This window comes from Plecotus auritus, assembly GCF_963455305.1.
Source record: "Plecotus auritus genome assembly, chromosome: 2".
NCBI lineage: Eukaryota > Metazoa > Chordata > Mammalia > Chiroptera > Vespertilionidae > Plecotus > Plecotus auritus.
In genome coordinates, this window is record NC_137771.1 from 155982237 (window position 1) to 156010154 (window position 27918).

Sequence of the window (27918 nt, forward strand, 5' to 3'; positions counted from 1 at the left end):
TAGTAATGGGTTTCAGTTCCCTGCCAACCCACGGAATTACTCCAACAAGTCAGTCACATCCTCCAGGGGCAACCATGGGTCACCTCACCCTATTATTACTACAAAGCCTGCCTCCTAAAGTCCCTGCTCACTCATTCTCTTCCCAATTGCAAACGCCATGTGGCTCTGCATGGCATGCAGTGTTCTCCACCCCCAAGCTGTGAGTATCTGTGACTAATAATCTGTTGTCAATCTCATCTGTCCAATGACGGGTGTGCTATGTTTAGCTATAGCCATAATGCTAGGAGAGGAATATCCCCACCAGTTCGGTAATAAGGAACTTATCAAAAACAGGTTAGTTATTGAATAAATTTACTTACTTGTCTAATAAAAAGAAAAACACAGTAATAGTTTTGGTCTTAAGACATCCTTCTATTTACATTCTAAGTTCCTTCGGGGCTAGGATGAGGCCTCTGGTTTACATTTCTGACAACCCTTAGCCTAGTAAGTTCCAAGGTGAATAAAATGTAAGTTGCTAGAAAATTTTTAAGTAATTAATTGACAGGTGAACACTCAGACATACAGGTTTGAGTTTTGGGTCCTGGGCTGCTTTGCAGTGGGCAATATGCACACAAAAAAAGAGTTGCAAACAAGAAAGCACTGAATTACATGTTTAAAGAAGATATTTATGTGCATGCAAAAGATAACTAGACATTAAATGTGATTCATTCTATAATAAAAACATCAGAATTTACACATCCAAAGAACCCCACTTGGGAGGCAACAACACTTACTACCAAGCTGCTACCAGGATTTAAAATATTTTAGAAACTTCCTTAGGATATCTAGACACAATGGACTACTGGTACATGGAAACTTCCTATTGTTCAATGGTGTATCATTTTATAGAAACAACTGAAAATTATTCAGGCAAATAAGGTGAACAATGTGCTCAAGTTAAGTAACACAGTTTGGACTCAAGATAGGTAAGATGATCAGTAGTAAAGGTGGTAATATTTCAAAAACATTATCCCAATTGCCATGCCGTGAGAGACATTTTCCAAAAGGGTTGAATTATTGGAAGATGGATGTAGCCTCTCAAGGATACTACAATGAAGGGGCAACAAATGTATAATGTTGGATTTATTTGCTTAAAATATTAGAATTAATCTCTTTACCAATTCCTATGTAAAACCATAAATATGTAATTATATGTTAATACTTTAATATACAAATGATTGATGCTCAAGTTCTAAACAAACTAGAATATTTCAAAGTAATGAAATAAGTGTGAGCTAACCATGTAATAGATTTGTTTACTACATATACAGTATTGAAGGAAGTCACTGTATGCTTGAAGACCAAATTAACAATTAAAGCTGATGTTAAAATCCGCTTGTGTTAATGCTTCTTGGTAATTACCCAAAGGAGTTGAAGACTTATGTCCACCTAAGAACCTGCACATGGATATTTATAGCAGCTTGGCTACTTATAGCAGTTTTGCTTGCCAAAACTCGGAAGCAATCAAGATTTCCTTCAGATGGTGAATGGATAAATAAACTGTGGTGCATCCAGACAATGGAATATTATTCAGGGCTAAAAATAAGTGAGCACCGAAACAATGAAAACGTATGGAGAAACCTTAAATACATATCACTAAGTGAAAGAAGCCAGTATAAAAAGGTTACATACTGTATGAATTCCAACTATATAACATTCTGGGGAAGGCAAAACTATGGAGATAGTAAAAAGATCAGTGATTTCCAGGGGCAGTGAAAATACTCTGTATGATACCATAATGATGGATACATGCCATCATACATGTGTCCAAACCCACAGAATGTATAACGCCAAGAGTGAACCCTAAGGTAAATTATGGACTTTGAGTGATAATGATGTGCCAATGTAGGTTGCTCAGCGGTATCAAATGTACCACTCTGGTGGGGATGTTGACAACCGGGAGGCTATGCATGTATGGGGGAGAAGGTATATCTCTGTACTTTGTCCTCAATTTATCTAGGAACCTAAAACTGCTTTAAAAATAAAAGCTTAATTTAAAAAATAAATTTGTTTTAGTTTGACATAAATTTTCTTAATGAACATAAACATTTAAAACTTTTATATATGGAAATCCATTTTCTTTATATATACACACAGATGTATGCTCTAAGACATTTTATACAAAATGATGCATTTTAGTTCCTTTGAATTTTGAAAATGTTCCATGATTTATACTATTTCAAGGAGTAAGTTTAATCATTAATATTTACTATAAATTTTCTTCACATAGCTTGGTCCAGCACAATGCATCTTTTCAAAATATGCAATCACTTTAAGAAAGGTTTTGGTATTCCTCATTTGCCTGACCTGAATACCTTTGAAATCACTCACAGGAAGCTGAAGACGTATCTTCTCCTTCTATCATGTGGTCAGTTTTTGTTTTCTCGTTTTATCATATCAGTAGAAAATACAACAGGAAATTGCATCCATGCTGCTAGTGTATTACTTGAAATAACTGATACTGGCAGACGTGAGACAATAGGCTTCAGATAACTAAAAATCAGTAACATTCCCAGACCTATCAGGATCTGAATCACGGCTATGTCCCATCTTCCTGCCTGAAAACGGTATATTGCCATAATCAGAGTAAGTTAATATTACAGGTAACAATCGCCAGGAGCTACATCTGCCCCTCTGAGAAGCTCCAGTTCTCCTCTTTCATTTCTAATCAGAAAACTACAATGATGCTAGCAAACTGAATGATGCTAGCAAACATTGACCAGCTCATGGTTGGGTTATTATTATTATTTTTTAATCAACTCACAGGTTGGTCATTATTTTTTTAATCAGCCTATTCTCAAACCCCCCCCCCCTGCCCCGGGGAAGTACACTGGTTATAAAGGAAATTAAATCAATGTAATGTCCACTCCTGTTGGAAATAATGGCTATTTTCAAGGAAGATTTTGTTTCAGCTGAAACCTAATAAATAAAATTGATGGAACACTGATTGATAAAATCTGAGGCCCACAAAACGTCGTCACCTTAGCCCTGTCCTGGCAGGGTTGTTGAGAATCCAATGTGACAGCGTAGCTAAAGAAACCTTCAGAAAGTTAAAAGCCCAAGGCCTTGACCTGCCCAGCCCTGTCTTCAGACTTCACAGCAATCCACAGTTACAGAGAGACACAAGGGGCACTAACACGCCACCACACTTGCTCCCGTGGACAAAGCTACAGCAAAGTGCTCCAGCAAACCCACTTAATCTATCCCTTAATCCATCCCAGAGCACGTGGAAATATTTCAGAGTCCGGAAACACCGCTGAATTCAGAAACCATACACTGCAGCTAATTTACTAATAAGCCATGAAGTATTGTCATAAATTACTTAAACTAACTGGTACTTGTCCAATTAAATGAACAAACTGCATCCTGCAGGGTAGTGGCCTGGAGGATGTATGGCAGTTGTTTGTTTGCATACTCAATTGCCAAATTTTATTAAGCTGCTCTGGGTCTACTCCTTCACCTTATGTTAATCAGTCAGGCCCAACGGTGCCCATACTTTCAGCTCTCTTTTTCCAGTCAAGAGCATGACCATTTTTAATCTCAACAAGTCTCCTCACACATTAACAGTGGAGGCCACGAGTAAACAGCGAATCCATAGCGACAGCCTGCATTAGAGATGATGGAGTGGGGTAACTGCTTTGGAAGTTTAGTTAGAATGTCACGGGTACTGCACACAAAGACCATTAAGAGAAAATGTGCAGAGCTGTCCTGCCCCAGTTCCCACCCTCTGACAGAGAGTGAGTCTTGGCATCAACAAGGCAAGCAGGGACAATCCTTAAACGAAATCGAATGAGGAGAGAAACATGCATTACTTTCTCAACAAGATCTATACAGGCTTGCAAATCCAGACCAAAGTCCATGGACATCCAGTCAATGCCTTCTTTTATATATTCCTCTTGCTCCAGAACTAACATGTGCTGATTGAAGAACTGTTGTAATTTTTCATTGGTTAAATTAATGCAAAGTTGCTCAAGGCTGTTATACTTCAAAGATGTAATTAGGTAGGAAGAAGAGATAAAAATAAAATTGAGAAAACGGCAACAACTTGAGGTGATGGATATGTTAATTAACTTAAGTGTGGTGATTATTTCACAATATATATGTGTACCAAATCATCAAATTGTCCCCCTTAAATATATACATTTTTTGGTCAAATGTACCTCAAAAAAGTAAAATAAAATTGAGGTCCACTTGGAAAAATGTGGACACATCATGGCAAATAAACCCAGTAAGTAACAAATGTTCAGTTAAATGTTTACCTTCTTCCTCCCTGGTCATTGTGGCTCAGTGGACTGGAGCTTTGTCCTGTACACTGAAAGATTGTGGGTTCAAGTTCCAGTCAAGGCATATACATAGGTTGTGGGTTTGATCCCAGGTTGAGGGATGTATGAGGGGCAATCAATCGAAAATCTTAAAATATTCCTTTGTCTCAATTTACCTTTATTTGAAGCTTAATTTCTTAATACTATTCATTATCATAACTATTGTTACTTACTAATATTAATAATTGCTCTTTTCAACCAAAGTAGCTCTCTCTTAAGGTTTGCAAAGAATGAATTGCATCATACTTTGATGACATTTTCTGACATTCAATTCACATTTTCTAATCTCCTTGTAAATATGCATTGACTTCATCTTATCAAAGATACTTACATCAAGGATTTCAAAACCAGTTATGTCCAGAATGCCAATGAAAAACTGCCCTGGTAGCTTGGCATTCAGGGCCCTGTTGATACGTGTCACCAGCCACTTAAACATCCTTTCATATATTGACTTGCACAAGGCACCAACAGCAGAGGTCACCTAGAAATCACATTGAAAGCACTCCTTCATCTGACAGCAGGGTTCATTTTAATCCCAGGCATCCTCTATCAGTGACTGCCTTCTAGTGAAATCTGATATATTTATTGACTTTCTGTGGCTCCAGCATGCTGCTGAGATGATACATGAGAGGAAATACAATAAAATGAGAGAAGGAAGAACGAAGCAAGGAAAGGCGGGGAGGGAGAGGGAGAGGGAGAGGGAGAGGGAGAGGGAGAGGGAAAGGGAGAGGGAGAGGGAGAGGGAGAGGGAGAGGGAGAGGGAGAGGGAGAGGGAGAGGGAGAGGGAGAGGGAGAGGGAGAGGGAGAGGGAGAGGGAGAGGGAGTTACCCTGGTGCCTCTTTACCCAACACTTCTGTGAGAGAAATCTGGTTCCTATTACCAAAGGACCAAATATCCTGGGGGGAGGTGGCAGTGTATTCTAAAGCCTTGCTATTCAAAGTGTGGTCCTAAGACCTGCAGCACCACCACTACCTGAAAGCTGGTTGAAGATGCCAACTCCTGTTCCAGACCTAAGAATCAGAATTTGCACTCTTAACACAATCCCCGCTGATTCCTATGTACCATCAAGCATGAAAAGTCCTGGTAGAGTATGTGAGGACTCTAGAATCCCTAGCCCTGTCCTACTGCTGCTGTTGCAGCTCCTAGTGAATAGTGTCACCTTTGGCAAGTGACCTAACCTCAAGGGGCTGCATGCAGTCTCCTCATCTGATGCTCTTGAAGGTTCTTTCTAGCCTTAGCTTCCACTTCTTTAGATTGGTTCCCGAGGCTGCTCTCAACTCCTTGTAGGGAGAATGGCAATATAATGCCTCCTTCTGACTCAGATTCTCTTACTGAAAATTTGGCCTGCATTCCCTTCCCTGGAGGTATGTGGCCAAGGCTCTCACGTAACCTACTAGGGAGAGCTCCAACCTCTGGAAGATGCTGTGCAAAGACAGAGCCTACTTCCAGATGCAAAGGTGCTGGTGTAGTAGCAGATTCCCAACAGACTCCAAGTAGGAGTGAATTTTAGTTGGACAAGCTCCAAGCCTGGAGGCAGAATGGGCTCCAACCACTTAACATTTAAAACAGGCCCATCGCATCCATCCTTCAGCTGCCCAGGAGAGAGCGCAGCAGGAGCCAGTTGGTGTCTGGTGGTGATTTAGTTCTGAGTCACCCACTCTCTGATCAGTTATCTTGAGTCATTCCCACAGTAATCCATACGCCTGATGGCATCATGGTTTTTTATTATCGGCGTCAAGAGCACGCCACACAAACAAAGCAACAAGAATGATTTTTATTCTCTGGTGCACCGAGGAAATCACTCTCTGTCTACAGCAGTCACTTTGAAACTTTAAAAAGAACATGACTAACTTGTTCACCTCTTTTTTGTGTGCGTTTTGTTAATCCTCACCCAAGGATATTTTTCCATTTATTTTTAGGGGGAGTAGAAGGGAGGGGAAAACATTGATGTGAGAGAGACACATCGATTGGTTGGTTCCGGCACAAGCCCTGACCAGGGCCAGGATCCAGCCTGCAACTGAGGTACAAGGTACGTGCCCTTGACCAGAATTGAGCCCAGGACCCTTCAGTCCATGGGCTGATGCTCTATCTACTAAGCCAAACCAGTCAGGGCTATACCCTTCCTTTTAATTCCCTAAATACTCAAGAAGTGGGGGTGGGAGGAAAACTGGCCAGAGGGAGTAGTGAAGAAATACTGGGAGAAAGCCTGACGATGTTGTCAGAGGAAGAAATAGAAAGTATGATGTCTGTTGGATGAATTGATGAAATCCGTAAGCCAATACATGGCACACTAACTAATCATTTTCATCATTTCTGTGCAATAACAGGAATTAGGCAGCTAAACCTACAGTTCTACTTTTCAGGGACTAAATGGACTCATTTCTTAGCTCTTTTTAGAACAGTGGTTCTCAACCTTTCTAATGCCGCAACCCTTTAATACAGTTCCTCATGTTGTGGTGACCCCCAACCATAAAATTATTTTCGTTGCTACTTCATAACTGTAATTTTGCTACTGTTATGAATCGTAATGTAAATATCTGTGTTTTCTGATGGTCTTAGGCGACCCTGCTAGCAGTTCTCAACCTGTGGGTCGCGACCCACAGGTTGAGAACTGCTGCTGTAGAGCCTAAGACCATCGGAAACTGTATTAAAGGGTTGTGACATTAGAAAGGTTGAGAACCACTGTTTTAGGATAATCTCACAGAAGACTTTGATTACTGGGAGGCAATCATGCATGAGAGCAAAAACAAAAACAACAACAAAAATAATGGAGTCAGCCATATTTTTAACCGCTTTGTTCTCGATCTTTCTCATCTGTAAGATAACAATATTAAAATATGCATCTCACAGAATTGTTGGGAGAGATTCAATGTGATAGATGATGTAAGTATGTAAGCACGACATGTGGCACTTACTGGATACTGTTAGTTCCTCCTTTCCACTGTTATCACTTCCTCTTCCTCACTCCAGTGTTCACTAGCTGTGTGAACTAATCTTTCTAAGGTTCACTGCCTTTCACTATAAAATGGAGATATAAGTAGTATCAACTTGCAGGTTGCCATACTTAAGCACAGCACCCACAGTAAGTAAGTACTCAATGGCTACTGATTTTTATTTTTTAATTAAAATAACTTGTTCCTAATAGGCATAGTTGGAACTCTCATTGGATCATAAAACACCAGACCTGAAGAACCCTACTTCTTTTTTTAATTAAATTGACTGGGGTGACAGTAATCCCACTCCTGGGAATATATCCTAAGAAACTAGAAACACCAATCAGAAAGGATATATGCACCCCTATGTTCATAGCAGCACAATTTACCATAGCTAAGATTTGGCAACAGCCTAAGTGCCCGTCAGCAGATGACTGGATCAGAAAACTATGGTACATCTACACAATGGAATACTATGCTGCCATAAAAAAGAAGGAATTACTACCATTTGTAGGCACCTGGATGGAATTAGAGAACATTATGCTAAGTGAAATAAGCCAGTCAATGAAAGAAAAATACCACATGATCTCACTCATTTGGGGATAATGAAAAACATTATAAACTGATGAACAAAAAGATAGATACAGAGGCAGTAAAGCATCAAACAGACTGTCAAATTACAGCAGTAAGGTTAGGGAGAGGTGGGGGAAATAAGAGATCAACTGAAGGACTTATATGCATGTATATAAGAGTAACCAACGGATGCAAAACATTGGGGGGTGAGGCATGTATGGGAGTGGGGTGGGGGGGGCAATGGTAAGATATGTACACATATAATACCTTAATAAAAAATAAAAAAATAAAAATAAATAAATAAATAAATAAAAAACAAGGACAAAACACATAGTATGAAAATTTAAGTATAATATTCTCAAACTGTCTTCCCTTTTCTATAAATAGAATATTAAAGCAGTATTTTATACCAGCCGATGTTGCTCAGGGGTTGAGTGTGGACCTATGAACCACGAGGTCATGGCTTGATTCCTGGTCAGGGCACATGCCCAGGGTGCCGGCTCGATGCCCATTGCCCGGAGAGGGTGGGCATGCAGGAGGCAGCTGATCAATGATTCTCTATCATTGATGCTTCTCTCTCTCTCTCCCTCTCCCTTCCTCTCTGAAATCAATAAAAATATATTTAAAATCAAAAAAGAAAATTGACTGGGATGACATTAATTAATAAGATCGTATGGTTTTCAGGTGTACAAATCCATGATACATGATCTGGATATTGCATTATGTGCCCACACCTGAAGTCAAATCATCTTGTCACCATATATGTGCCTCCCTTTACCCTTTACTACCCTCCCACCCCCTTTCCCTCTGGTAACCACCATACTGTTATCTGTGTCTATGAATTTTAGCTTGTTTGTTTTCCTTGTTTGTTCATTTGTTGCTTTCAGTTTTATATCCCACCAGTGAGTAAAATCATATGGTTCTTAGCTTTTTCTGACTGACTTATTTCATTTAGCATGATATTCTCAAGGTCCATCCATGTTGTCACAAATGGCAGTATTTGCTCTTTTCTTATGACTGAGTAGTATTCCATTGCATATATGTATAATAATCATGTATTGTGGCTCTCAACTCAGGAAGGTACCTCCCCCTAAAGGAAGAATGCCTTTGGAAACAGAGAGGGCACTTGCTGAATGTCATAATGACTGAGTGTGCCACTGACATTCAACACCTGGAAGCAGGAATGGAAAACCTCCTATAATGTGCAGGACACACTCATATATGAAGAACTGTCCCAATTAGATGCTAATCACCCCTCCATTGAGACACAGAGGAACTCAGTCTCCTCATTGGGGTGCTGAGAGAGATGAAGACATTTAACCAAGGCTTCAGAGCTAGTTAGCATTAGAGCTAGAACTAAAAATTTTAGAGTGTTAACACTGCAAGAATTTTTTCCATCTTTTGCAATTGTCATCAAAAGAATACATACATACATTGCTATTCTTAGCAGTGGAAATTGTCTCTGTAAAGTCAGTAAAATTCATAAGAAAAGAAAATCCTTACAGTGTGCAGTCTTACTGTCTCTAGGAGGAGGAAGAAGTGAGGGGGAGAGGGAGAGGAAAGGGAGGAAAGGGAGGGAGGGAGAGAGATGGAGGGTTTTTTTTTTTCTTTCAATGTTGAATAATCCTATCTAATAAAAGAGTAATATGCAAATTAACCATCACTCCACTACACCCACAAGCCACGCCCACCAGCCAATCAGGAGCAAATATGCAAATAAACCCAACCAAGATGGCTACAGCCACAGAGAGCAGGAGGGAGGCTTGGATTTCCCTGGCAATGGAGGAAGCCAAGCTTTCCGCCTGCCCTTGCCGGCCTAGGCCTCCACTCAAGGCTACAAGGTTTCATAAACCCAAACAGAAATAGAGGCAGCCACAGAGCTGGAAAGAGCAGGAGGCTAGGGTTGCCTGCGGCAATGGAGGAAGCTAAGCTTCTGCAGCCCTGGCGTCCAGGCCTCCGCTTAAGACTACAAAGTTTCAATTATAGAAGATACATGAATCCCAACAGAAATGGCTGCTGCCACAGAGCAAGCAGAAGGCTTGGCTCCACTCCAGGCTACAAAGTTTCAATTGTAGAAGATAAATAAACCCCAGATACCAGGGCCTCCACTTGGGTCGCCAGGGGGCGTGGCCAGCCTGCAAACCACCACAGGCCCCTCACCCAGGCCGCCCCACTCCCCAAGGGAACCCCCACCCTGATCCAGGACACCCTTCAGGGCAAACCAGCTGGCCCCCACCCATGCACCAGGCCTCTATCCTATCTAATAAAAGAGTAATATGCAGATTGACCATCACTCCAACACTCAAGATGGCTGCCCCCATGTGGTCAAAGATCCTGCCCCCATGTGGACACAAGATGGCCACCACAAGATGGCCAGCAAGGGAGGGCAGTTGTGAGGGACCAGGCCTGCAAGAGAGGGCAGTTGGGGGCAATCAAGCCTGCAGGGGAGGGCAGTTAGGGGTGACCAAGCTGGCAGAGGAGGGAAGTTGGGGGCGACCAGGCCTGCAGGAAAAGGCAGTTGGGAGGGACCCAGGCCTGCAGGGGAGAGCAGTTGGGGGTGACCAGGCCTGCAGGGGAGGGCAGTTAGGGGTGACAAGGCCTGCAGGGGAGGGCAGTTAGGGGAAAACAGGCTGGCAGGGGAGCAGTTAGGCATCAATCAGACTGGCAGGGGAGTGGTTAGGGGGTGATCAGGCTGACAGGCAGAAGCAGTTTGAGGCAATCAGGAAGGCAGGCAGGTGAGCAGTTGGGAGCCAGCAGTCTTGGATTGTGAGAGGGATGTCCGACTGCCTGTTTAGGCCCGATCCTACCAGGATCGGGCCTAAACAGGCTGTCGGACATCCCTCGAGGGGTCCCAGATTGAAGAGGGTGCAGGCTGGGCTGAGGGACACCCCCCCCCCATGCACGAATTTCGTGCACCGGGCCTCTAGTAATATATGTTTGCTTCACTGGTTCTATTATAGTAAAGGCTGGAGTGGTAACTCAGTCCCTGAGAACACCATGTTAAAGAGGCAAAGGTTTGATTTCAGTCCATCTATGGCCTCATTAGTTTTCTACAGAGCAAATCCTTGTTCTATAATCATAGCATGTCATGTGGGCATGTTGTGGTGAATATCTTACAAAAGCAAGAAACTGCCACATACCTCTCACCTTGCTACCAAGAAATAGTTCAAACACTTGTCCTGCTGATCCCAGTTCATGTTCAGCTCGGTATTTAATTTATTTTAACATTTATGGAGCACCTACTGCTTGCAGGGCACTGTGCTAACTGCCGAGGGCATGAAGATGAATTACACCCACTCAATGGCCTCAAGGAGCCAAGTTATCCAGGAGGACAAAACTGTAAGCAAATTGTTTCAGTATAGTCAGTATTGTGGTAGAGATAAAATTGTTGATTTATAGAGTAAGCTAAACTAGGAAATTGATTTTGATTAGTTGTTGAAATGTTTTAAGTAACACAGTCACACCAGCTGCCTTAATATACCAAAATAAATAGTTTACTGCAGTCAAAATAACTATCTTCTATCACAAATTTATACATTTATGTCTTGTTTTCAGATTTCACGTGTATAAAAACAATCTAAGTGTCACCTGAATACTAGCTGTGTGTCCTTTGGAATGTTACTTATATTCCCTAATCCTTAGTTTTCCTCAACTGGAAAAATATAAGTATTCCTACCCTCCCTACTTATTTCTGAGTATTATAAATATGGAAGGAGATAATACCTCTGAATGCTTAATACATATAGATAATCATACCATTTTCTCTATCCAGGAAAGACTACGTTTCTCAGACCCCCTGTAGCTAAGGGGATAATTTGACTATCTCTTACCAATTGAATATTAGTGAAAATGATATCACTTCCAGCCCAAGCAGTTTAGGGATGTGTACTTCCTCCATGAATTATCTTTCCCCTTGTACAGCATCCCTGGAGTCCATGATGTCCCTGTGTTCCAGATGTCCTACCTACAAAGTGGAAGAAGGCTGTACCATCTGTACTGGTCTCGGTGGAAAAAAAAAAATGTTTATTTTATTGTCACTGAGATTTTAGCATGTGTGTTATTGCAGCATGCTCATTTTATACTGACTAATCCACATTACAGATGTAAGTTATTATTTTGAAATGCACTAGCATACTCAGATGATCTCATTACCCAGTGACTCAAGGAGTATCTACTGTATCCCGGCAAAGCCTCAGAGCACTTGTTATTCCATCATTAAAACATTCTCCTGGATGCTGAACAAAACCTACATGACCTTTCATCATTCATGTCTGTTCTTAATCCCCTCCCTTCAAATACTAAGTTTAGCATGTGTCCTGAAATCCTTTCTCAACTATGTCACCATGTGTCTGTTACTCTCAAAAGTCAATAATCCAAGTAGATGAGGGATGCCAATGTGCGAATTTTATTCATGTCAGAAACCAATAGCTTCGAAAGCTTCTTAGCTGGTCAACAAAGATGTGATCACAATATGTAAAGGGCTTGCCTGCCGCTGCAAAGAGATTTGTTGCTCAAGGGAAAACTGTCAAAATTTCAGGCAACAAAGACTCTTAAACATAAGTGCATTCACTCTGGTGAACATCACAAGTGGAAACATTTAGAATATTCATCAGGGTAGCCCTTTGTTGCTTTTTTATGGATTCTCTTGTTGCAGACATCAAAGAAATTGAAAAATATACAAGTACAATATGTATATAATTATTACAAGATCATAGAATCATAATTCTCTTAAAACACCACTTTACCTGTTCTATATTTTGACCTCTAGTAACATATTCATTACCAACTTTGATTCTAGGATGAATCAAGCCCTTCACCAACTCAGAGGAGTTAATGCCCATGAGGAAAGCAGCTTTCTCAGCCCCTGGTCAGAAAAAAAGGAAGGAAAGGAAGGAGGGAGGGAGAGAGAAAGAGGACAAGAAAAAATACCATTAAACTTTATTCTGTTATAGACAAATAGACTACCCAAAGGATGGAAGGATGATATGTTTAAACTGGTGTAGCAAGGTTGATAAAGTTTTGAAATGATTACCTAAATTCTAAATATTTAAAGGTCTTTATTTCTTGGAAGTGCAAATCAAAGCCACATAAAATGTTACTTCATACCCACTAGAATGGCTATAATAAAAAAGATAGAATAGTAAGTATTGGTGAAGATGTAGAGAAATTGGAATCCTCATACATTGCTGGTTAGAATGTAAGATAGCATAGCTGCTGTGGAAACAATTTGGCAGCTACTCAAAAGTCAAACAGAGTTCTCTAGACCAAGAAATTCTACTTCCAGGTTATATACCCACATATGTTCACACCAAAAAATTGTACGCAAATATTCTTGGCAGCATTATTCATAATAGTAAAAAAGTGTGTGTGGGGGGGAATGTTTATCAACTAATGAATGGATAAACATAGTGCTATATATAAGTACAATGAGATATTTTTCAACCATAAAAAAAATTGAAGTATCGCTGCATGCTATGTCATGAATGAAACTTGAAAGCATCATGCTATATGAAAACAGCTAGATACAAGAGGCCACATATTATGTGATTCCATTCATATGACATGTCCAGAATAGGCAAATCCATGGAGACAAAAAGTAGATTTGTGGTTGTCAGAGGCTAGGGAGAGAAGGGAATCGGGGATAACTAGTCCAGGGTACAGGGTTCCTTTTTGGTGATGGCTATACAACCTATGAGTACACTAAATCTCACTAAACTGTGTGTTTTAAAAGGGTGAATTTTGGTGTCTGTGAATTATAGTTTAATTTCAAAAAGAATATATTTCTTGATCTTGGCTCTTTCTAAAAAGAGATATTTTTCTGAAGGACATGGAATATTCCATCTTCATTATTTGCCTATTTTCCCCTTCTACATATATATTTATATATTCTTTAGATGAAACAGACTTGTAACTTGATAATTCAAGACAACCACCAATCAACAGAAGCCAGGACACTAGCCCAGTATCTATCAAAAACCTTTCCTTTCCTGTGAAGTCTCTGTACCATAGTGCCCTCTGCTGCCCAACAAGAATAATTGCAATCCATGTAACCACACTTTTATAATAAAAGTTTCCATTTTCTAAGGAAAGAAGTGGAGAAGAGTATTATCAGAAGGAAAAGTAAATAGGCACACATCATGTCAGGTGTTAAAAAATAAGCTTAACACAAAATAATGCCACAGGCAAAACATTTTAAGCATGTTTCAAATTGGAGATTTCTTCAGTTATCAAAGAAAAGGAATATTTCACTCATCTGAAATATCTCTGCTACATCTCCCATTTTAAATGAATCATGAGATACACTAGTATATTTGATGTAGCCACTGTGTAAACTAATGTGTTATAGAAGGATATACAGTCTTTCCTTACTTCACTAAAAAGTACAAAGTTTCCTGAGCAATAACCACAAACGGGGGGAAGTAAAACACACACACACACACACACACACACACACACACACACAATTAGAGAGGTGTGTGCCATGACTAACAACATCCATTTCCTTTTTATGCACCTTTTAAATGTTCACAAAGGCTTATAAGGCTTGATATGTTTGCTTCGCTTGTTAACTAAAATCAATACATATTATAATACATTTCTGTAAGCTACACACCCACTCTATATCAGTGATAATGGCCTAGGTACTCAGTTGCTTTGAAAGCTTTCCAAATGCAAAGACTGTTAGGAAAATAAACGGAAAAATCAAAACTAGAGCAGACATGCCCACCTATGTTGAGATGGTCCAGCTAAGTGTGCCACATTGGGAGACAATAGCCTGATTATTTCAAGTTGGGAATCCAGTGGGTCAGAGTCATAGACTGTTTAAATTCAAGAGACCATTTAATCCAACATGAAAATAATTAAAAGAAAGAGAGAAATTCATCATGCCTGGTGAATCTGAGTGGAGATGAATAGTAACCGACTATGTGAAAAACAAGCTATTCTGTCCAGGGGGGGGGGGGGGGGGCGGGGAAGCCAGCAGTCTGGTTTTCTAAGCTTTGGAAGCATTCAGATTGACATTATAAGTAACTAGTGGCCCAGTGCACGAAATTCATGCCCAGCCCGCACCCTCTCCAATCTGGGACCTCGGGGGATGTCTGACTGCCAGTTTAGGCCTGATCCCTGTCAGATTGGGCCTAAACCGGAAGTCTGACATCCCTCTCACAATCCAGGACTGCTGGCTCCTAACCGCTCACCTGCCTGCTGGCCGGCTCACCCCCAACTGCTTCCCCCCCACCACCGGCTTGATCGCCCCAACTGCCCTCCCCTGCTGGCCTCATGGCCCCCAACTGCCCTCCCCTGCCGGCCTCATGGCCCCCAACTGCCCCCCCTGCCGGCCTGATTGCCCCCAACTGCCCCCCCCTTGCTGGTCTGCTCACCCCCAACTGCCCCCCTGCCAGCATGGTTGCCCCCAGTTGAAATCCCCTGCCAGCCTGATCACCCCTAACCACCTCTGCCTCAGCCTCACCACCATGGCTTTGTCCAAAAGGATGTCCGAAGGTCTCCTGGTCTAATAAGCATATTACTCTTTTATTAGTATAGATAGATTATATAGGATTGGATTGCTTAAATGCTGGGGGCGCTTTTTCAGCAGGAGGAGATGCTGTTGGCAGAGAAAAACACATAATCCCTATATCTGGACTGATAGCCAGCCATATGCACTATACTGCCAAAGCGGTCATTAAAAAACTGAACCACTTTCTTATACCTTACACCAAACAGCTGTGGCCTTAAAACCCCTCCTCAGTCCCTACCTTAGGTTCTGCCTTCATAGTTCACCCAGATTGGTTCTGATTGGTTGGTTTCTATGCCAGTCAGCATCAAAATCTCCACCTCCTAGGCAGCCATTGGCTCCTCACAGTTGACCCAGATTTGGTTCTGATTGGTCAGTTTCTATGCCAGTCAGAGTCAAAAGCTCCGCCTCCTAGGCAGCCATTGGCTCCTCACACTACACCCAGATTTGGTTCTAATTCATCAGTTTCTATGCTGGTTAGCGTTAAAAGCTCCACCTATTAGGCAACCATTGGCTCCTCACAGTTGACCCAGATTTGGTTCTGATTGCTCAGTTTCTATGCCAGTCAGCGTCAAAAGCTCCACCTCTTAGGCAGCCACTGGTTCCTCACACTTCACCCAGATTTGGTTCTGATTGGTCGGTCAGCATCTCTGGGCCTATCAACGGGGCCTGATCAGAAAGGCAGGGCTGATCAGCAGCCCTGGTGGAGGCCTGGAGAGAAATTGAGGCTTGACTGCTGGCCAGACTGGGAGAGAAAGAGAGAGGCAAGTGCTGATCAAAAGCTGCCAAAGAGGCAACGGATCAGTCCCTGCTTCTCTCTTCAGGCCTCTCTCTGGCCCTGATTCTCAGCCCCCTCAGCAGTCAGTGCTGGAGCACCAGGCCTTGAGCAGAAGCAGTCAGCTCTGGGTTGCCACGGCAACCCAGTGCTGACTGCAATACTGACTTCCAGTTGATCAAGCCTCCATCGATACTGGACATTATGACCTAGGGTTTTTATATATTAGGATAATAGTCTCAAATTCATACATCCTTTTTATAGTGCTAAGAACAGTCCTTAGAGTCTATTTTTATCCACTAACAAAAAAACACACAATGTTTTTGTACAGTATCCCACCTAAAAGAAATAGCAGCCAACATTACAGAATTACTTCTCACCCACTTTAGAGAAGTCAAGTATCAGCAGACAGCACTAGCAGGCTTTGGGTCTACCCCATAGCTATACATAACGCATCCCACATGTTCTCCATCTTTTTTTCTTTTTTTTTTTTTTGACAGAAAATAATAGTGGTCACCATGTTCCAAAAAAATAAATTACTTCATTTGCACTAAAAATTTAGTTTTCAAGTAAGATGAAAATAGTTGAAATCTGTGAATAAATGTCCATCTGACATTTAGAAATATTGCAAACAAAGCCATCAATGTCTGTAAACACATTTTCATCATGTGACCTGATGTGGCCCTGAAAGAGGCTTTCTGAAATCTCCATCAATAAATACCATTCCTTCAGTACCTTATTAATAATCCCAGGGCTTTAATTAGGCTGCCTGAGACTAGCTGAGAGCGATAACAAGTAGGTAGAGCAGGGGTTTTCAGACATTGGTGTGGATTGGAATAGCATGGGGAACTAATGCAGAAACAAAAGACTAGCTCACTGAGGAGGTTGGGGTCTGGGCTTATTTTTATCACATTCTCCAAGTGATACAGATAAATACTGGAGATCAGAGTCCTTACTACAATGGTCCTCAACCTCCACTGAACCTCAACCTTCACCTGGCAAGTTGCAAAAGCAAGAGTGATGCTGTACCCACCCTGGAGATTGGTTTTCTTTGGTCTGGGTGAGGCCTGAGCTTCAGAATTTAAAAAAACAAAACAAAAAACAAACAAACAAAACTCGGTAATTCAGATATAAAGCCAACTTTAACGAGTACTCTCTAGAGAACGGTAGGTGGGTGTGGTAAGTACATTTGGAAGTCAAGAAGATGGAGAGAACAAAGTCTGGCTTCACCTAAAAACAGGTAAAAAGGTCGAGAAGAACAAAAGGCAATTCTTTCCAACTGTAAAATTTTTATCCCAGTTCAGTCTCATGTGTAAACAGCCTGATATAAAAAAGCGAAACAAAATCCAGTTTTGTCAGTCCACAACCAGGCAAATCTGAAAGAGGGGTTATGATCATGACATTAAGTGGTCTTTTTGAAAGGTTAGCATATGGTTTCTGAGCTATTCACGTTTCATTAAGTTTACAGAGCACTTGCTATGTGCAAGGCCTGAGAAGAAAGCTAAGCAAGACAAAAATCCTCAGCGTCAACGACTTTAAATTCATGAGTAAAATATCAAGCAAGTTAGTAAAACAACTGCAGAAGAGATAAAGAAATAAAGTATGATGAAAGTGTGAAATGGGAATAAATCACTTCACAGTAGTGAAAAGTGGAAGTAACTCAAGTGCCTGTCAGTGGATGAACAGATAAACAAAAGGGGTACATATATATAATAGAATATTATTGATACTTAAAAAGGGATGAAATTCTGACATATTCAGCATGGATGAATCTTAAATACATTATGCTAAGGGAAATAAGCCAGACATAAAAGAACAAATATTGTATGACTCCACTTCCATAAGGTACCCAGAATAGTCAAATTCATAGAGACACAAAGTAGAACAGTGGTTGTCAGGGGTCAGGGGAAGGGGAAAGAGGGAATTATTGTTTAATAGGTAGTTTCAGTTTGGAATGATGAAGAATTTCTGGAGATGAACAGTGGTAATGGTTGCACAAACTGTGAAGGTACTTAATGCCACTAACCTGTGAAACGGCCTTAAACTTAAAGTTAAAAACAGCAAATTTTATGTTATGTATATTTTATCATAGTTAAAAATGTAAAATTTATTAAAAATTATTTTTGGAGGAATTTGAATGAGTTTTCTAGTTTTCTCTTTTTGTTTAGTTGCCAGAAAGTTTAATATTAAATGCAATAATTATAACAACTATGCTTTCTTCCTTTCATAATTGTGATTTTCTATTTTAATGATTATTCTAGACAGATCATTCATTGTAAAATGCCTCCAATCTTGTTGGTAATCAGGCAAGACTACAGATTTTTTTAAATATGAATAAAAAACAAAGGGAAATGAGGCCATTGTGGTCTCTGTCCACTAAAGACTCCACCTCTGGAATTTTAAAGACCTTTGTTCACATCTCCATAATGCCAATTACTACATTTTATGGTAATTTGTCTGTTCCCTTCTCTGTTTTTCTCAATAGTCTATGTGCTGAAGGCAGGGAATGTCCTACTCAATCCTGGATCACCCAAGTTTGGCAAATTTACTGCATCCCCAATAACTAATTAAGGGATGCTTTTTATTCTGAGATATAAGGATTCTATATCAGAATGGTAGTTAAGAGAATAATTTTGAAGTCCAGCAATTGAGGGAGATTGGTGATTAATTTCAACATCTTTCCAAAAACCAAGAGGGGAGGTTTTCAACTGCAAGGCAAGGGAAGTAGGCCTGGGGTCAAGGGTTGGAGAGAATGCTTGTCATGTCTTCAAAGAAAGTCTTACTTTCTGTGCCATCTGCTTCTACTTGCTCTTCTCTGGGATTCTGTTTAAATTTCATGTTTCCCAAGTGCATGATGGCTCCAGTGAGTTTATAGGATCCATACTTCTCTTCAGGAAGAACGCCCAAGATGTCCATGGCTTGCTGTAAAAAGAGAAACAGATGGCGATTACTTCATTTGCCTAAGGGCTGCAGTGAGCACTTCCCCCCGCCCCCCCCCCCCGGCCCCCATGTGTGTCACATTTCCCTACACTCCGTGGGGTGAGCTATGGGCTCCAGAAGGGAGTAAGACAGACCCCCCATAGCCCTGACATGACATGTAACAGCTCTGTGCAAAGCAATGCTAATTGGCCCTGTTGGCATTTGGTCACCCATATCTACTTATCCCTTCAAGAGAATTAGGAAGACACCAGATTTGGCTTATTTAGTTTCCTGTAGTTTTAGAACTTTCCCACATGCCCTGTGTCCCTCCTCTCCCTTCCAGCAATCAATCATTTACTGGCTATGAGGTAAATTATTTTGCTTTTCAGGATTATGGCTAAAAAAATAGCTCCATATCTGATGGGATGATTATTTCTGGGATTCCATATGTTCTCCAAACTTCATTCCAGAACTGATACATTTCAAAGGCTGTTGACAGGAAGTTTTAAGAAAAACCATGTCACCAAAGAACTGTATCCTAAGAAGCCACTGCACCTGGTAAGATGTGTACCAATTTCCATCTTCTTCTCTAGGAAGGGAGAGATTGGTACACTCTTTACAGTGGTGAATTTGGAGTATATAGAAACGGACTATGAAAAATATAGTCTATATTTTATATTACATTACAATCCTTACCTAGTAATTTCACTTTTAGAATCTAGCATAAAGTGAATCTGACATACAGACAAGCATTTATCTACACAGATATTCACCACAGTACAAAAGCAAAGCAAACAAATGAAAAAACTTGTGTCTAACAATAGGAGAATGGCTAAAAAACTACAGGACAACTGCCTGAGAAAATATTAAGTACCCATGTGAATGGTTATGAAAAGTTTTTAATAACACTGAAAATGCTTATAACAGTAACAAAAATTAAACTCTATATACCAAATATATATATATATATATACACACTATGATTATGATCTTTTGATTAAAAATAAAAGATAGCAACACCATATAAAAATATATCCTATATAATAAAAGGGTAATATGCAAATAGACCAAACAGTAGAACAACCAAACAACCAATCAAAGCATAATATGCTAATGATATGCTAAAGCTGCTCAACCGCTCACCATGACATACAATGACCACCAGGAGGCAGATAGTTAACTAGTCAACCAGTCACTATGACGTGCACTGACCACCAGGGGCAGACAGTAGACGGGTTGACCAGTTGTTATGACAGGCACTGACCACCAGGGAGCAGATGCTCCTACTGGTAGGTTAGCTTGCTGCTGGAGTCCAGCTGATAGAGACTGAACGAGATAGGCTGGACATGCCCTGGAGCCCTCCCGTGGTCCCTCCCCTGCCCAATCATGCACTGGTGGGATCCCTCAGCCTAGCCTGTGCCCTCTCGCAATCTGAGACCCCTAGGGGGATGTCAGAGAGCCGGTTTCAGCTGGATCCCACAGGCCACTCCCCTTGGGAGGGCACCAGATGCAGGGCTCATGGCTGGCGAGCATTTCCCAATCGGGACTGATTGGGCATGAGCCCACAGCAGCCACAGTGGGGCCAGGATGAGCAGGAGCAGCAGATAGGAGCTGCAGGCAGCATTGGACTGTGGGTTTTGGCCCGATCCCCTGCAGGCCACCCAGAGGGACCCTACCTGTGCGATATATATCCTGTATAATAAAGAGGTGATATGCAAATTGACCATCACTCCAACACACAAGATAGCCGCCCCTATGTGGTCAAAGATGGCCCCCCCCATGTGGACACAAGATGGCCACCACAAGATGACCTGCAGGGTAGGGCAGTTGGGAGGGGACCAGGCCAGCAGGGGAGGGCAGTTAGGGGCAACCAGGCCTGCAGGGGAGGGCAGTTGGGGGGGACCAGGCCTGCAGGGGAGGGCAGTTAGGGGTGACCGGGCCAGTAGGGGAGGACAGTTGGGGGCAACCAGGCCTGCAGGGATCAGTCCTAAACAGCAGACAGTTGGACACTTCTTGAGGGGTTCCAGATTGGAGAGGGTGCAGGCTGGGCTGAGGGACACACACACCTCTGTGCACGAATTTTGTGCACCGGGCCTCTAGTGTGTGTGTGTGTGTGTGTGTGTGTGTGTGTGTGTGTGTGTGTGTGTATACATATATATATATATATACCAAATAAAAAACAGCTGTTGCCATTTAGTTGAAACATCTTCCTACTTTTCTATTTGTTCCAAAGTCACCATACACACAATGTGCACTTTTACAATAAATAATTAAACTTGGAACAGCAGCCCTGGAGGGCCTCCTTATACTCTGCTCCTACAGGGGAAGGATGGTCATTTCTCCAGGGCCCTTCAGAAGAATGGAGACCTAAGACTCTTTCTTTCATTTCTCATTGTTGTTATCCAACTTGGCTTAGATAACTAACAAGCCTTACATCTGTGGCTGGTAATTCTTGAGCATCATCTGAGCTCTCCATGGCAACTTCTCCATGACAGCAAAAGTGGAAGTCAGAGGGCTTTTCAGACACCAGGAGTATATCTGCAGTGAGAAAACCACTGATTAAACAGCTTATAAACCTCATGAAGCTTTAGAAAATAATTGACCAATATTCACAGTTTACTCTTACAGCTTACAGCATACTTGTAAACAAGCAAAACACAATCCATATTCAATACCCAAACCTCTGCAATCAATTTTTGACCTCTGTTAGCTTGTCAGTCTTGTACTAATGCCTCAAAGAAGAGCAGGCAGGCCAAATCTGAAAGTAGACTCAATTGCAGCAGCTTGAATTGGTATGAAAGAAAACAGATAATGTGTGTTGGCAAAACTTCTAAAATAGGAATTTGGCCTAGATGTGTGGTTGAGGGCAGGAGAACAAAAAATGGTTATGAAATTTTAAGTATAATGCTCCTGAGCTTCAAAGGCTAGGAAGCAAGCAGACCCTGGGGTCAGGGCTCAGGGACCATTGGTAGTATAATCCCATCACATCACATCTGACCTATTAGGAGGCTGAGTGCGTCTTTCAAGGAACCCATAAATCAGTTACTGTGTTCCACACTACACCTGACATGTCTAAGGCTTTTGACATGATTCACTTAGTCAGGAAACACAATGCTGGCCAAAGCCAAGGCAGGCTGTCAGGAGCACATCAGCAGCTAGCACGGCCAAATCACATAACCTCTTAGTGCCAAGCGCTCGCTCTCAAGGAAGTTTCTTTGAGCTGATCTGATTTTTCTATTTACTACTCAGTGAAGTGAAGCTCTGTTCTCCTGAACCCCAAATTTCAGGAAGAAGGAAACTGGGCTACCAAGAAAATGTTCCTATTTGGAAACAACCCAATGTTGGTCAATAGTTAAAGTATTGTATATGCACACAATAGATTATTACTCAAAATAATTCTGAGTACAATAAGTCAGACATAAAAGAATATGTACTGTATGAAACCATCTTATAAAATTCTAGAAAAAAAAAATTTGTTTCCATTAAATTATTTTATTTTTATGAAAGCTAAAAGGAAATTTACTCACTGAAATCTCAAAAAAATCCTGGGCATGTTCAAGTTTCTTCTGCATGTCTCTTTTTTTCATAGGAATTTCCCCACACATTTAAGACCCCTAGTTTTACTGTATATATAGCCTGTATATATTCTTCCACAAGGTTCACTGGTGGCTTTCCTGATGACTCAAATCTGTATTTGTTTTCTGAGCTCTAAACCTAGATGTCCAACTTCCCATTAGGTATTTCAATGCAGATAGCCATAAGTAGCTCAAGGAGGTATGCTGGAAGCCAAAGGGAAATTTTCAAGGAGAGACAAATCAGCAGTGTCAAACACTGTCACACCCTAAAAATCAAGAAAATTCTCTTGCAGTTTAGGAGATACATGTCTTTCAGATATGAAGAGGGGAAAGAGAATGGCAAAGATGTGCTTAAATCTGTATTTGGTTTCTGAGCTCCAAACCTAGATTTCCAACTTCCCATTAGGTATTTTGATGCAGATAGCCATTAGTAGCTCAGGTGGTTCCTATGTCAGTGAATGTCACCACCCTATCCAGTCCAGACACCTGTGTGCCATGACATCCCTTCACCTCCTTCACAGATCAAATAGGCATCATTTCCATGTCTTTCAACTCACAGCATTTAATTTAAGGCTATGGGAAGAGGAAAAGATACAAAGATAACATAGTCCTTTCCTTCAAGGATACTGAGGAGTCACACAACTCAACAGTGCAGGAAATACTGCTGTGTTTTTAGGGTGGAGATATCTTTCATTTGGCTGACTCATTCAAAAACATCTACTTTCCAAGAATACTTTGCCAAGAATTGCCTTTTAGATAATTCTAAATTGTGACCTTTACCTCATTTCAGTCTCATGTTTACATCATTTTTTTATCATTTTCATCCCAGTCATAAGGATCAAAGGTGCTATATTTGACATTGCTTCCTCCATGTTAAATATAGGAAAATAGAAGACTAGAAAGGCTTACTACTTTCCCAGAATCAGTTAATGATAAATTGAATTTAGAACATAGCCTCTGGTATTTCTGTTAGACTATGCCACCCACCTTCTCAACCCTGTGTCTGTAACTCTGAGGGGATTCCATTTCCTCCTTTGTCCTAGACAGAAGGAAGATCTCGTTCCATCCAAGCAGGCTCCTTTGGATAAGCACTGCAGAAGACAGAGAAGAGTGGAGTGGAGAACTACAGGGCCCGGAGGAGGAAGGAGTTACAATTTAGGAGGGGCTGATAGTGTTACTAAGCAAGGGCTTTCTGCCACAACACACATGGAAACCAAGACTGTACCACTGGCTTTTGAAGAATGAGAGGAGTATTATTTCCAAGTTGACTAGCAAGAAGACAGGAAGCAAAGCTCAAATCTGTCTTACCAATCCAGGGGTTTCAGGTGGGTTTTTAAGGCATAGTAGTAGTTTAAAGGCTCACAAGTGTTACTCATGAGTGCTGTAAAGTTTAGTTCAAGTTCTTGTTAAACAGAATAGGACCAGTCTGAGCTGGTCTACAGTTACAAATCCGCCCTTTTTGTCCTTTATTCCTCATTTTTGGGGGGTGGGAGGTGACTGCTCAAGTTACTGCCTGCTGATAAGGGGACAAATAAGTCAGGAAAAATGCAAGATAACATAAGAAAGTAGAATACTAGAATTATACAAGCAAATATCACAACCAGGAAAATAAAACACTTATTTAAGCCAAAACAATAGCAACTATAATAAGAATTTATGTTCATACATACCTGGTCTGAACTCTTGGGCAGAAACAGTCTATTTTCAAGATGACCTTCTCTTCCTGGCCAGGTGAAGTCTCAGGTGCCCTGCTTCTTCTAAAAAGTAACTTAAGAGTAGTCAAAGGTTTTCAAGTATAATTAGAAAAGTCAATTATTGGGTTTCCAGGCCCATTCGGTGTTAGGACCGTCGGGTCCTCCTCCTCCTTCCTGTCTGTGAAGAGAGTTACCTTGTTTGTAAGGGGGATGACTGGGTCCTGATAGACATGGGTAACCAGACGGACTTCATAGGTTCCACTTCATTTAGGTGCTAAGTCTTGAGGACCCAATCTCCTGGGCTTACACAATGCAGGGGAACATCAGTAGGTGACATTAACAGGCATATTTAGGTATGGCAAATAAAGTAGAGCCTAGAGACTGTATATATTTTATGGTATCTATTTCTTTTTGCAATATGATCATATTCAAGATTTTCGTAATAGTCCTAAGAAAGGACCTCCTATATAACATTTCATAGAGACTCAATTGAAGCTTATTTCTAAGGGGCTACTGCTACTCTAAGCAGGGCAACTGGTAAGACCCTATACCAGGGGTGGGCAAACTTTTTGACTCGAGGGCCACAATGGGTTCTTAAACTGGACCGGAGGGCCAGAACAAAAGCATGGATGAAGTGTTTGTGTGAACTAACATAAATTCAAAGTAAAGGAGTGGAGGGGAGAGCAAGAGAACCGGATAGAACAGCCGAATCCGGCCCGCGGGCCGTAGTTTGCCCACGGCTGCCCTATACAATATAGACAGCTGCGGTTTGCTTCTTCATTGCCGCAGGTTTCACATCTTGACATGGCTAATGTCTGCTAGGAACCCACTGAGGCACTATCTAAGGCTCTTCTTCACCTTTGTATTACCCATCTGTTTTTCTGTGTTTTTTTTTTGTTTGGTTTGGTTTTTTTTTTTTTTTTTTTTTTTTGCTTCTAAATCCAAATAATGTCCACACATTGCAATTGGTTGGGATATTTCCTAGGTTTGTTTTGCTTTGTTTTGTTTTTGTTAATCCTCACCTGTAGAGAGCACCTGGGAAGGCACACGAGCATTTCTTTAATTATTGTCAGCTGAATCCAGTGGCGTTGGCAGAGCCACATCCTGGAAACACACCTTGCCAGAGGCAGATGTGCTGTCAGCTTGACCTTCACCAGTGCCAGGGGGTGGGTTTCATTATCTAAATCCAGCCAAGCACCAGAAACAAACAGGATTATCTGGGCCCACCCAGAAGTGACGATTATAAAGAAGCCACAAGAATGCACATAATCTCCTTTGTCTTGGGCTTTAGTAAAACTTCCTGGTTTTTGCTGTATAAAATAAATGCACTGTATTGGCTCTGGGTCCCTGTCTCTCCATCAGAGGACAGTGGCCCCACCCAGTCCCAGCTTTCCCTACTGTATTTGTCTATTTCTTTCATTTTCTCAATCCCCTGTCGCCCCTACTCAGGAACTGGACCGCTCTCCAACTGCGCTGGACGTGGAAAAGAGAAATATTTACACTCACCAGATGATATTTTTTCCATTTATTTTTAGACAGAATGGAAGGGAGGGGGAGAGACACAGAGAAAAAACATCAATGTGAGAGAGGCACATCGATTGGTTGCCTCCCACATATGCCCTGACTGGGGCTAGAGATTGAGCCTGCAACTGAGGTACTGGCCCTTGACCAGAATCAAACCTAGGATCCTTTAGTCCACAGGCTAATATTCCAACCACTGAGCCAAACCAGCTAGGGGATCATCATTTCTGTCCTCAGGAAATACTTTTCTTCTTTTACACATTTTATCATTTCCTCCTGTTTCATGTTCTGACCAACAAACATCTATTTTATCTCATTATTTTTCTGCTCTTCCTTCACTTCTAGACAGTCTATCACCTCTTCCTTCACCTTCACTTTCTCTTCCTTTACCTTTGATTCATCCACTTTCTCTTCTTTTATCACCAAACCACTATCCATTTCCTGCTTCACCTCCAATGTGTCTAGTTTCTCCTCCTTCACCTAAGGCTCATCCTTCACCTCCTGCTGGCCATCCAGTACACTTTCTCCCATTTCCCACCAGCCAATAACTTCTAGCTTCACAACCTTTAGATCCACTACTCCCATTTCCTGTGCTCTTGGCCCACTTCCTTCTTCTCTATACCCTATCTTCTCTATTCCTGTCAGTCCACTCCTGCCTCTCCACCATAGCCTCCACAGTCCCTGATATGCCTGTCTCCTTCCCTACCTGATGAGAGACTTAGCCATGCCCCCTCAGCCCCTCAGCTCCACTCTGGAGACCACCTCCCCTTGTCCCTTCATTTTCAGCAGCAAAATCCATCAGCTTACTCCCTTGGCCTCTGAATCTGGAAAGCGGATTTACAGGAAGTTCCTCCCCCTGTTGTTCCAGGGATCAAGACATGCTCCTCTCCAATGATCCTCCTGCTTAAAATATGTACATTGAGGTGCAGGGAGGGGGGGGAGGGTGGTGGAAGGAGAGGGGTGTCTTACCCATGATTTGTTGTTTCCTTCCAGTAAATGCCATACTGGGTCTTGATTGATGGCAGTTAAGTGCTGGGGGGAGCAGTGCAGTTTGTTGTCTCATGTCAAGTTGTAAGCCTCAAACACCCTCTCAGAGGACGTGGATGGATTTTCTCCCTGGGCCCTTGTTTGGGGTCCCTTTATGAATTCCTATTATCAGGTGCACACCGCTTGCTTCTGCTGGGAGTGAGACTGGCATGCTGCAGGCGGATCCCAGCAGCTGCTGCAGGCTTCCACATGGAGCTTGGGGGTTGCTGCCACCTGGGCTCAGCCCCAGGCTGGCCTTGGAGATACCAAAGCTGTGGCAGGAGCTCAGGAGAGAGGCTGAGGCAGTCACTCCTGGCCCTGGTGCTGTCCAAGCGGGCTGCTGCCTGCTGTGTCCCTAGCTGGTGGGCTTCCTACAGCCTCCTCCTCTGAGTGCTGCCTTTAGAATTCACAAAAGCTGTGGATTAAGCTGCTACACCTGAAACAAAACTCTCTACAAGGGGGTTCTCTGTTCCTTCACTGACACCCAGCTCCTTCTTGGTGGGGGATTCCAAAATGCACAGGTAAAGAGATTCTCCATCTTTCCAGGATCATCTCAGTAGGATAGAGTGCACATATACAAATCCCCTAGGGCCTAGGTTGACCTTGGTCATCCAGACTTCAGGGACTTGTTTCAAGGGACATCGCCTTGCCTGAGCCAGTGTCCCCTGGGCCACAGTGAATATCCTGGGGAGACCAGACTTTTTTTCTGACTATCAGGAAGTAAGGGTACAGGGCGGCTCCTGTGGCCAAGGAGGACTGTTGGTGGAAGCTTCAGCATTGCTCACAGGAATTCACACTTGATGCGCAGGAGAACTCATGGGCGGAGCCAGATGTAGAAAATAGAGGTCATCATTTGGCTCTAACTCAGGCAAGACACGGCTCTTTATTTATTTATTTATTTATTTATTTATTTATTATTTTTTCCTGATGGTCTTCCTTCTGAACCATAATTTTGGTTTAAGGACCCCTCTGGGGGGTCATTTCTCACCTAGCTCTGATATTGGGCCCAGCAGGATTATAAAAGAAAC

At 41.9% G+C, this 27918-nt stretch overlaps 1 protein-coding gene across 1 annotated transcript in view; it reads right to left on the reverse strand.

The window, feature by feature from the left end:
- The window catches only part of MYH15 (myosin heavy chain 15), a gene marked incomplete at both ends in the record, with an annotated part of 148811 nt that overhangs the window by 99109 nt on the left and 21784 nt on the right, over window positions 1-27918 (reverse strand). Inside the window, 5 exon segments of the mRNA XM_080654673.1 lie at window positions 3852-4022; window positions 4693-4842; window positions 12613-12731; window positions 18939-19077; window positions 21509-21612. Coding sequence (XP_080510799.1) covers window positions 3852-4022; window positions 4693-4842; window positions 12613-12731; window positions 18939-19077; window positions 21509-21612 — 683 coding nt within the window.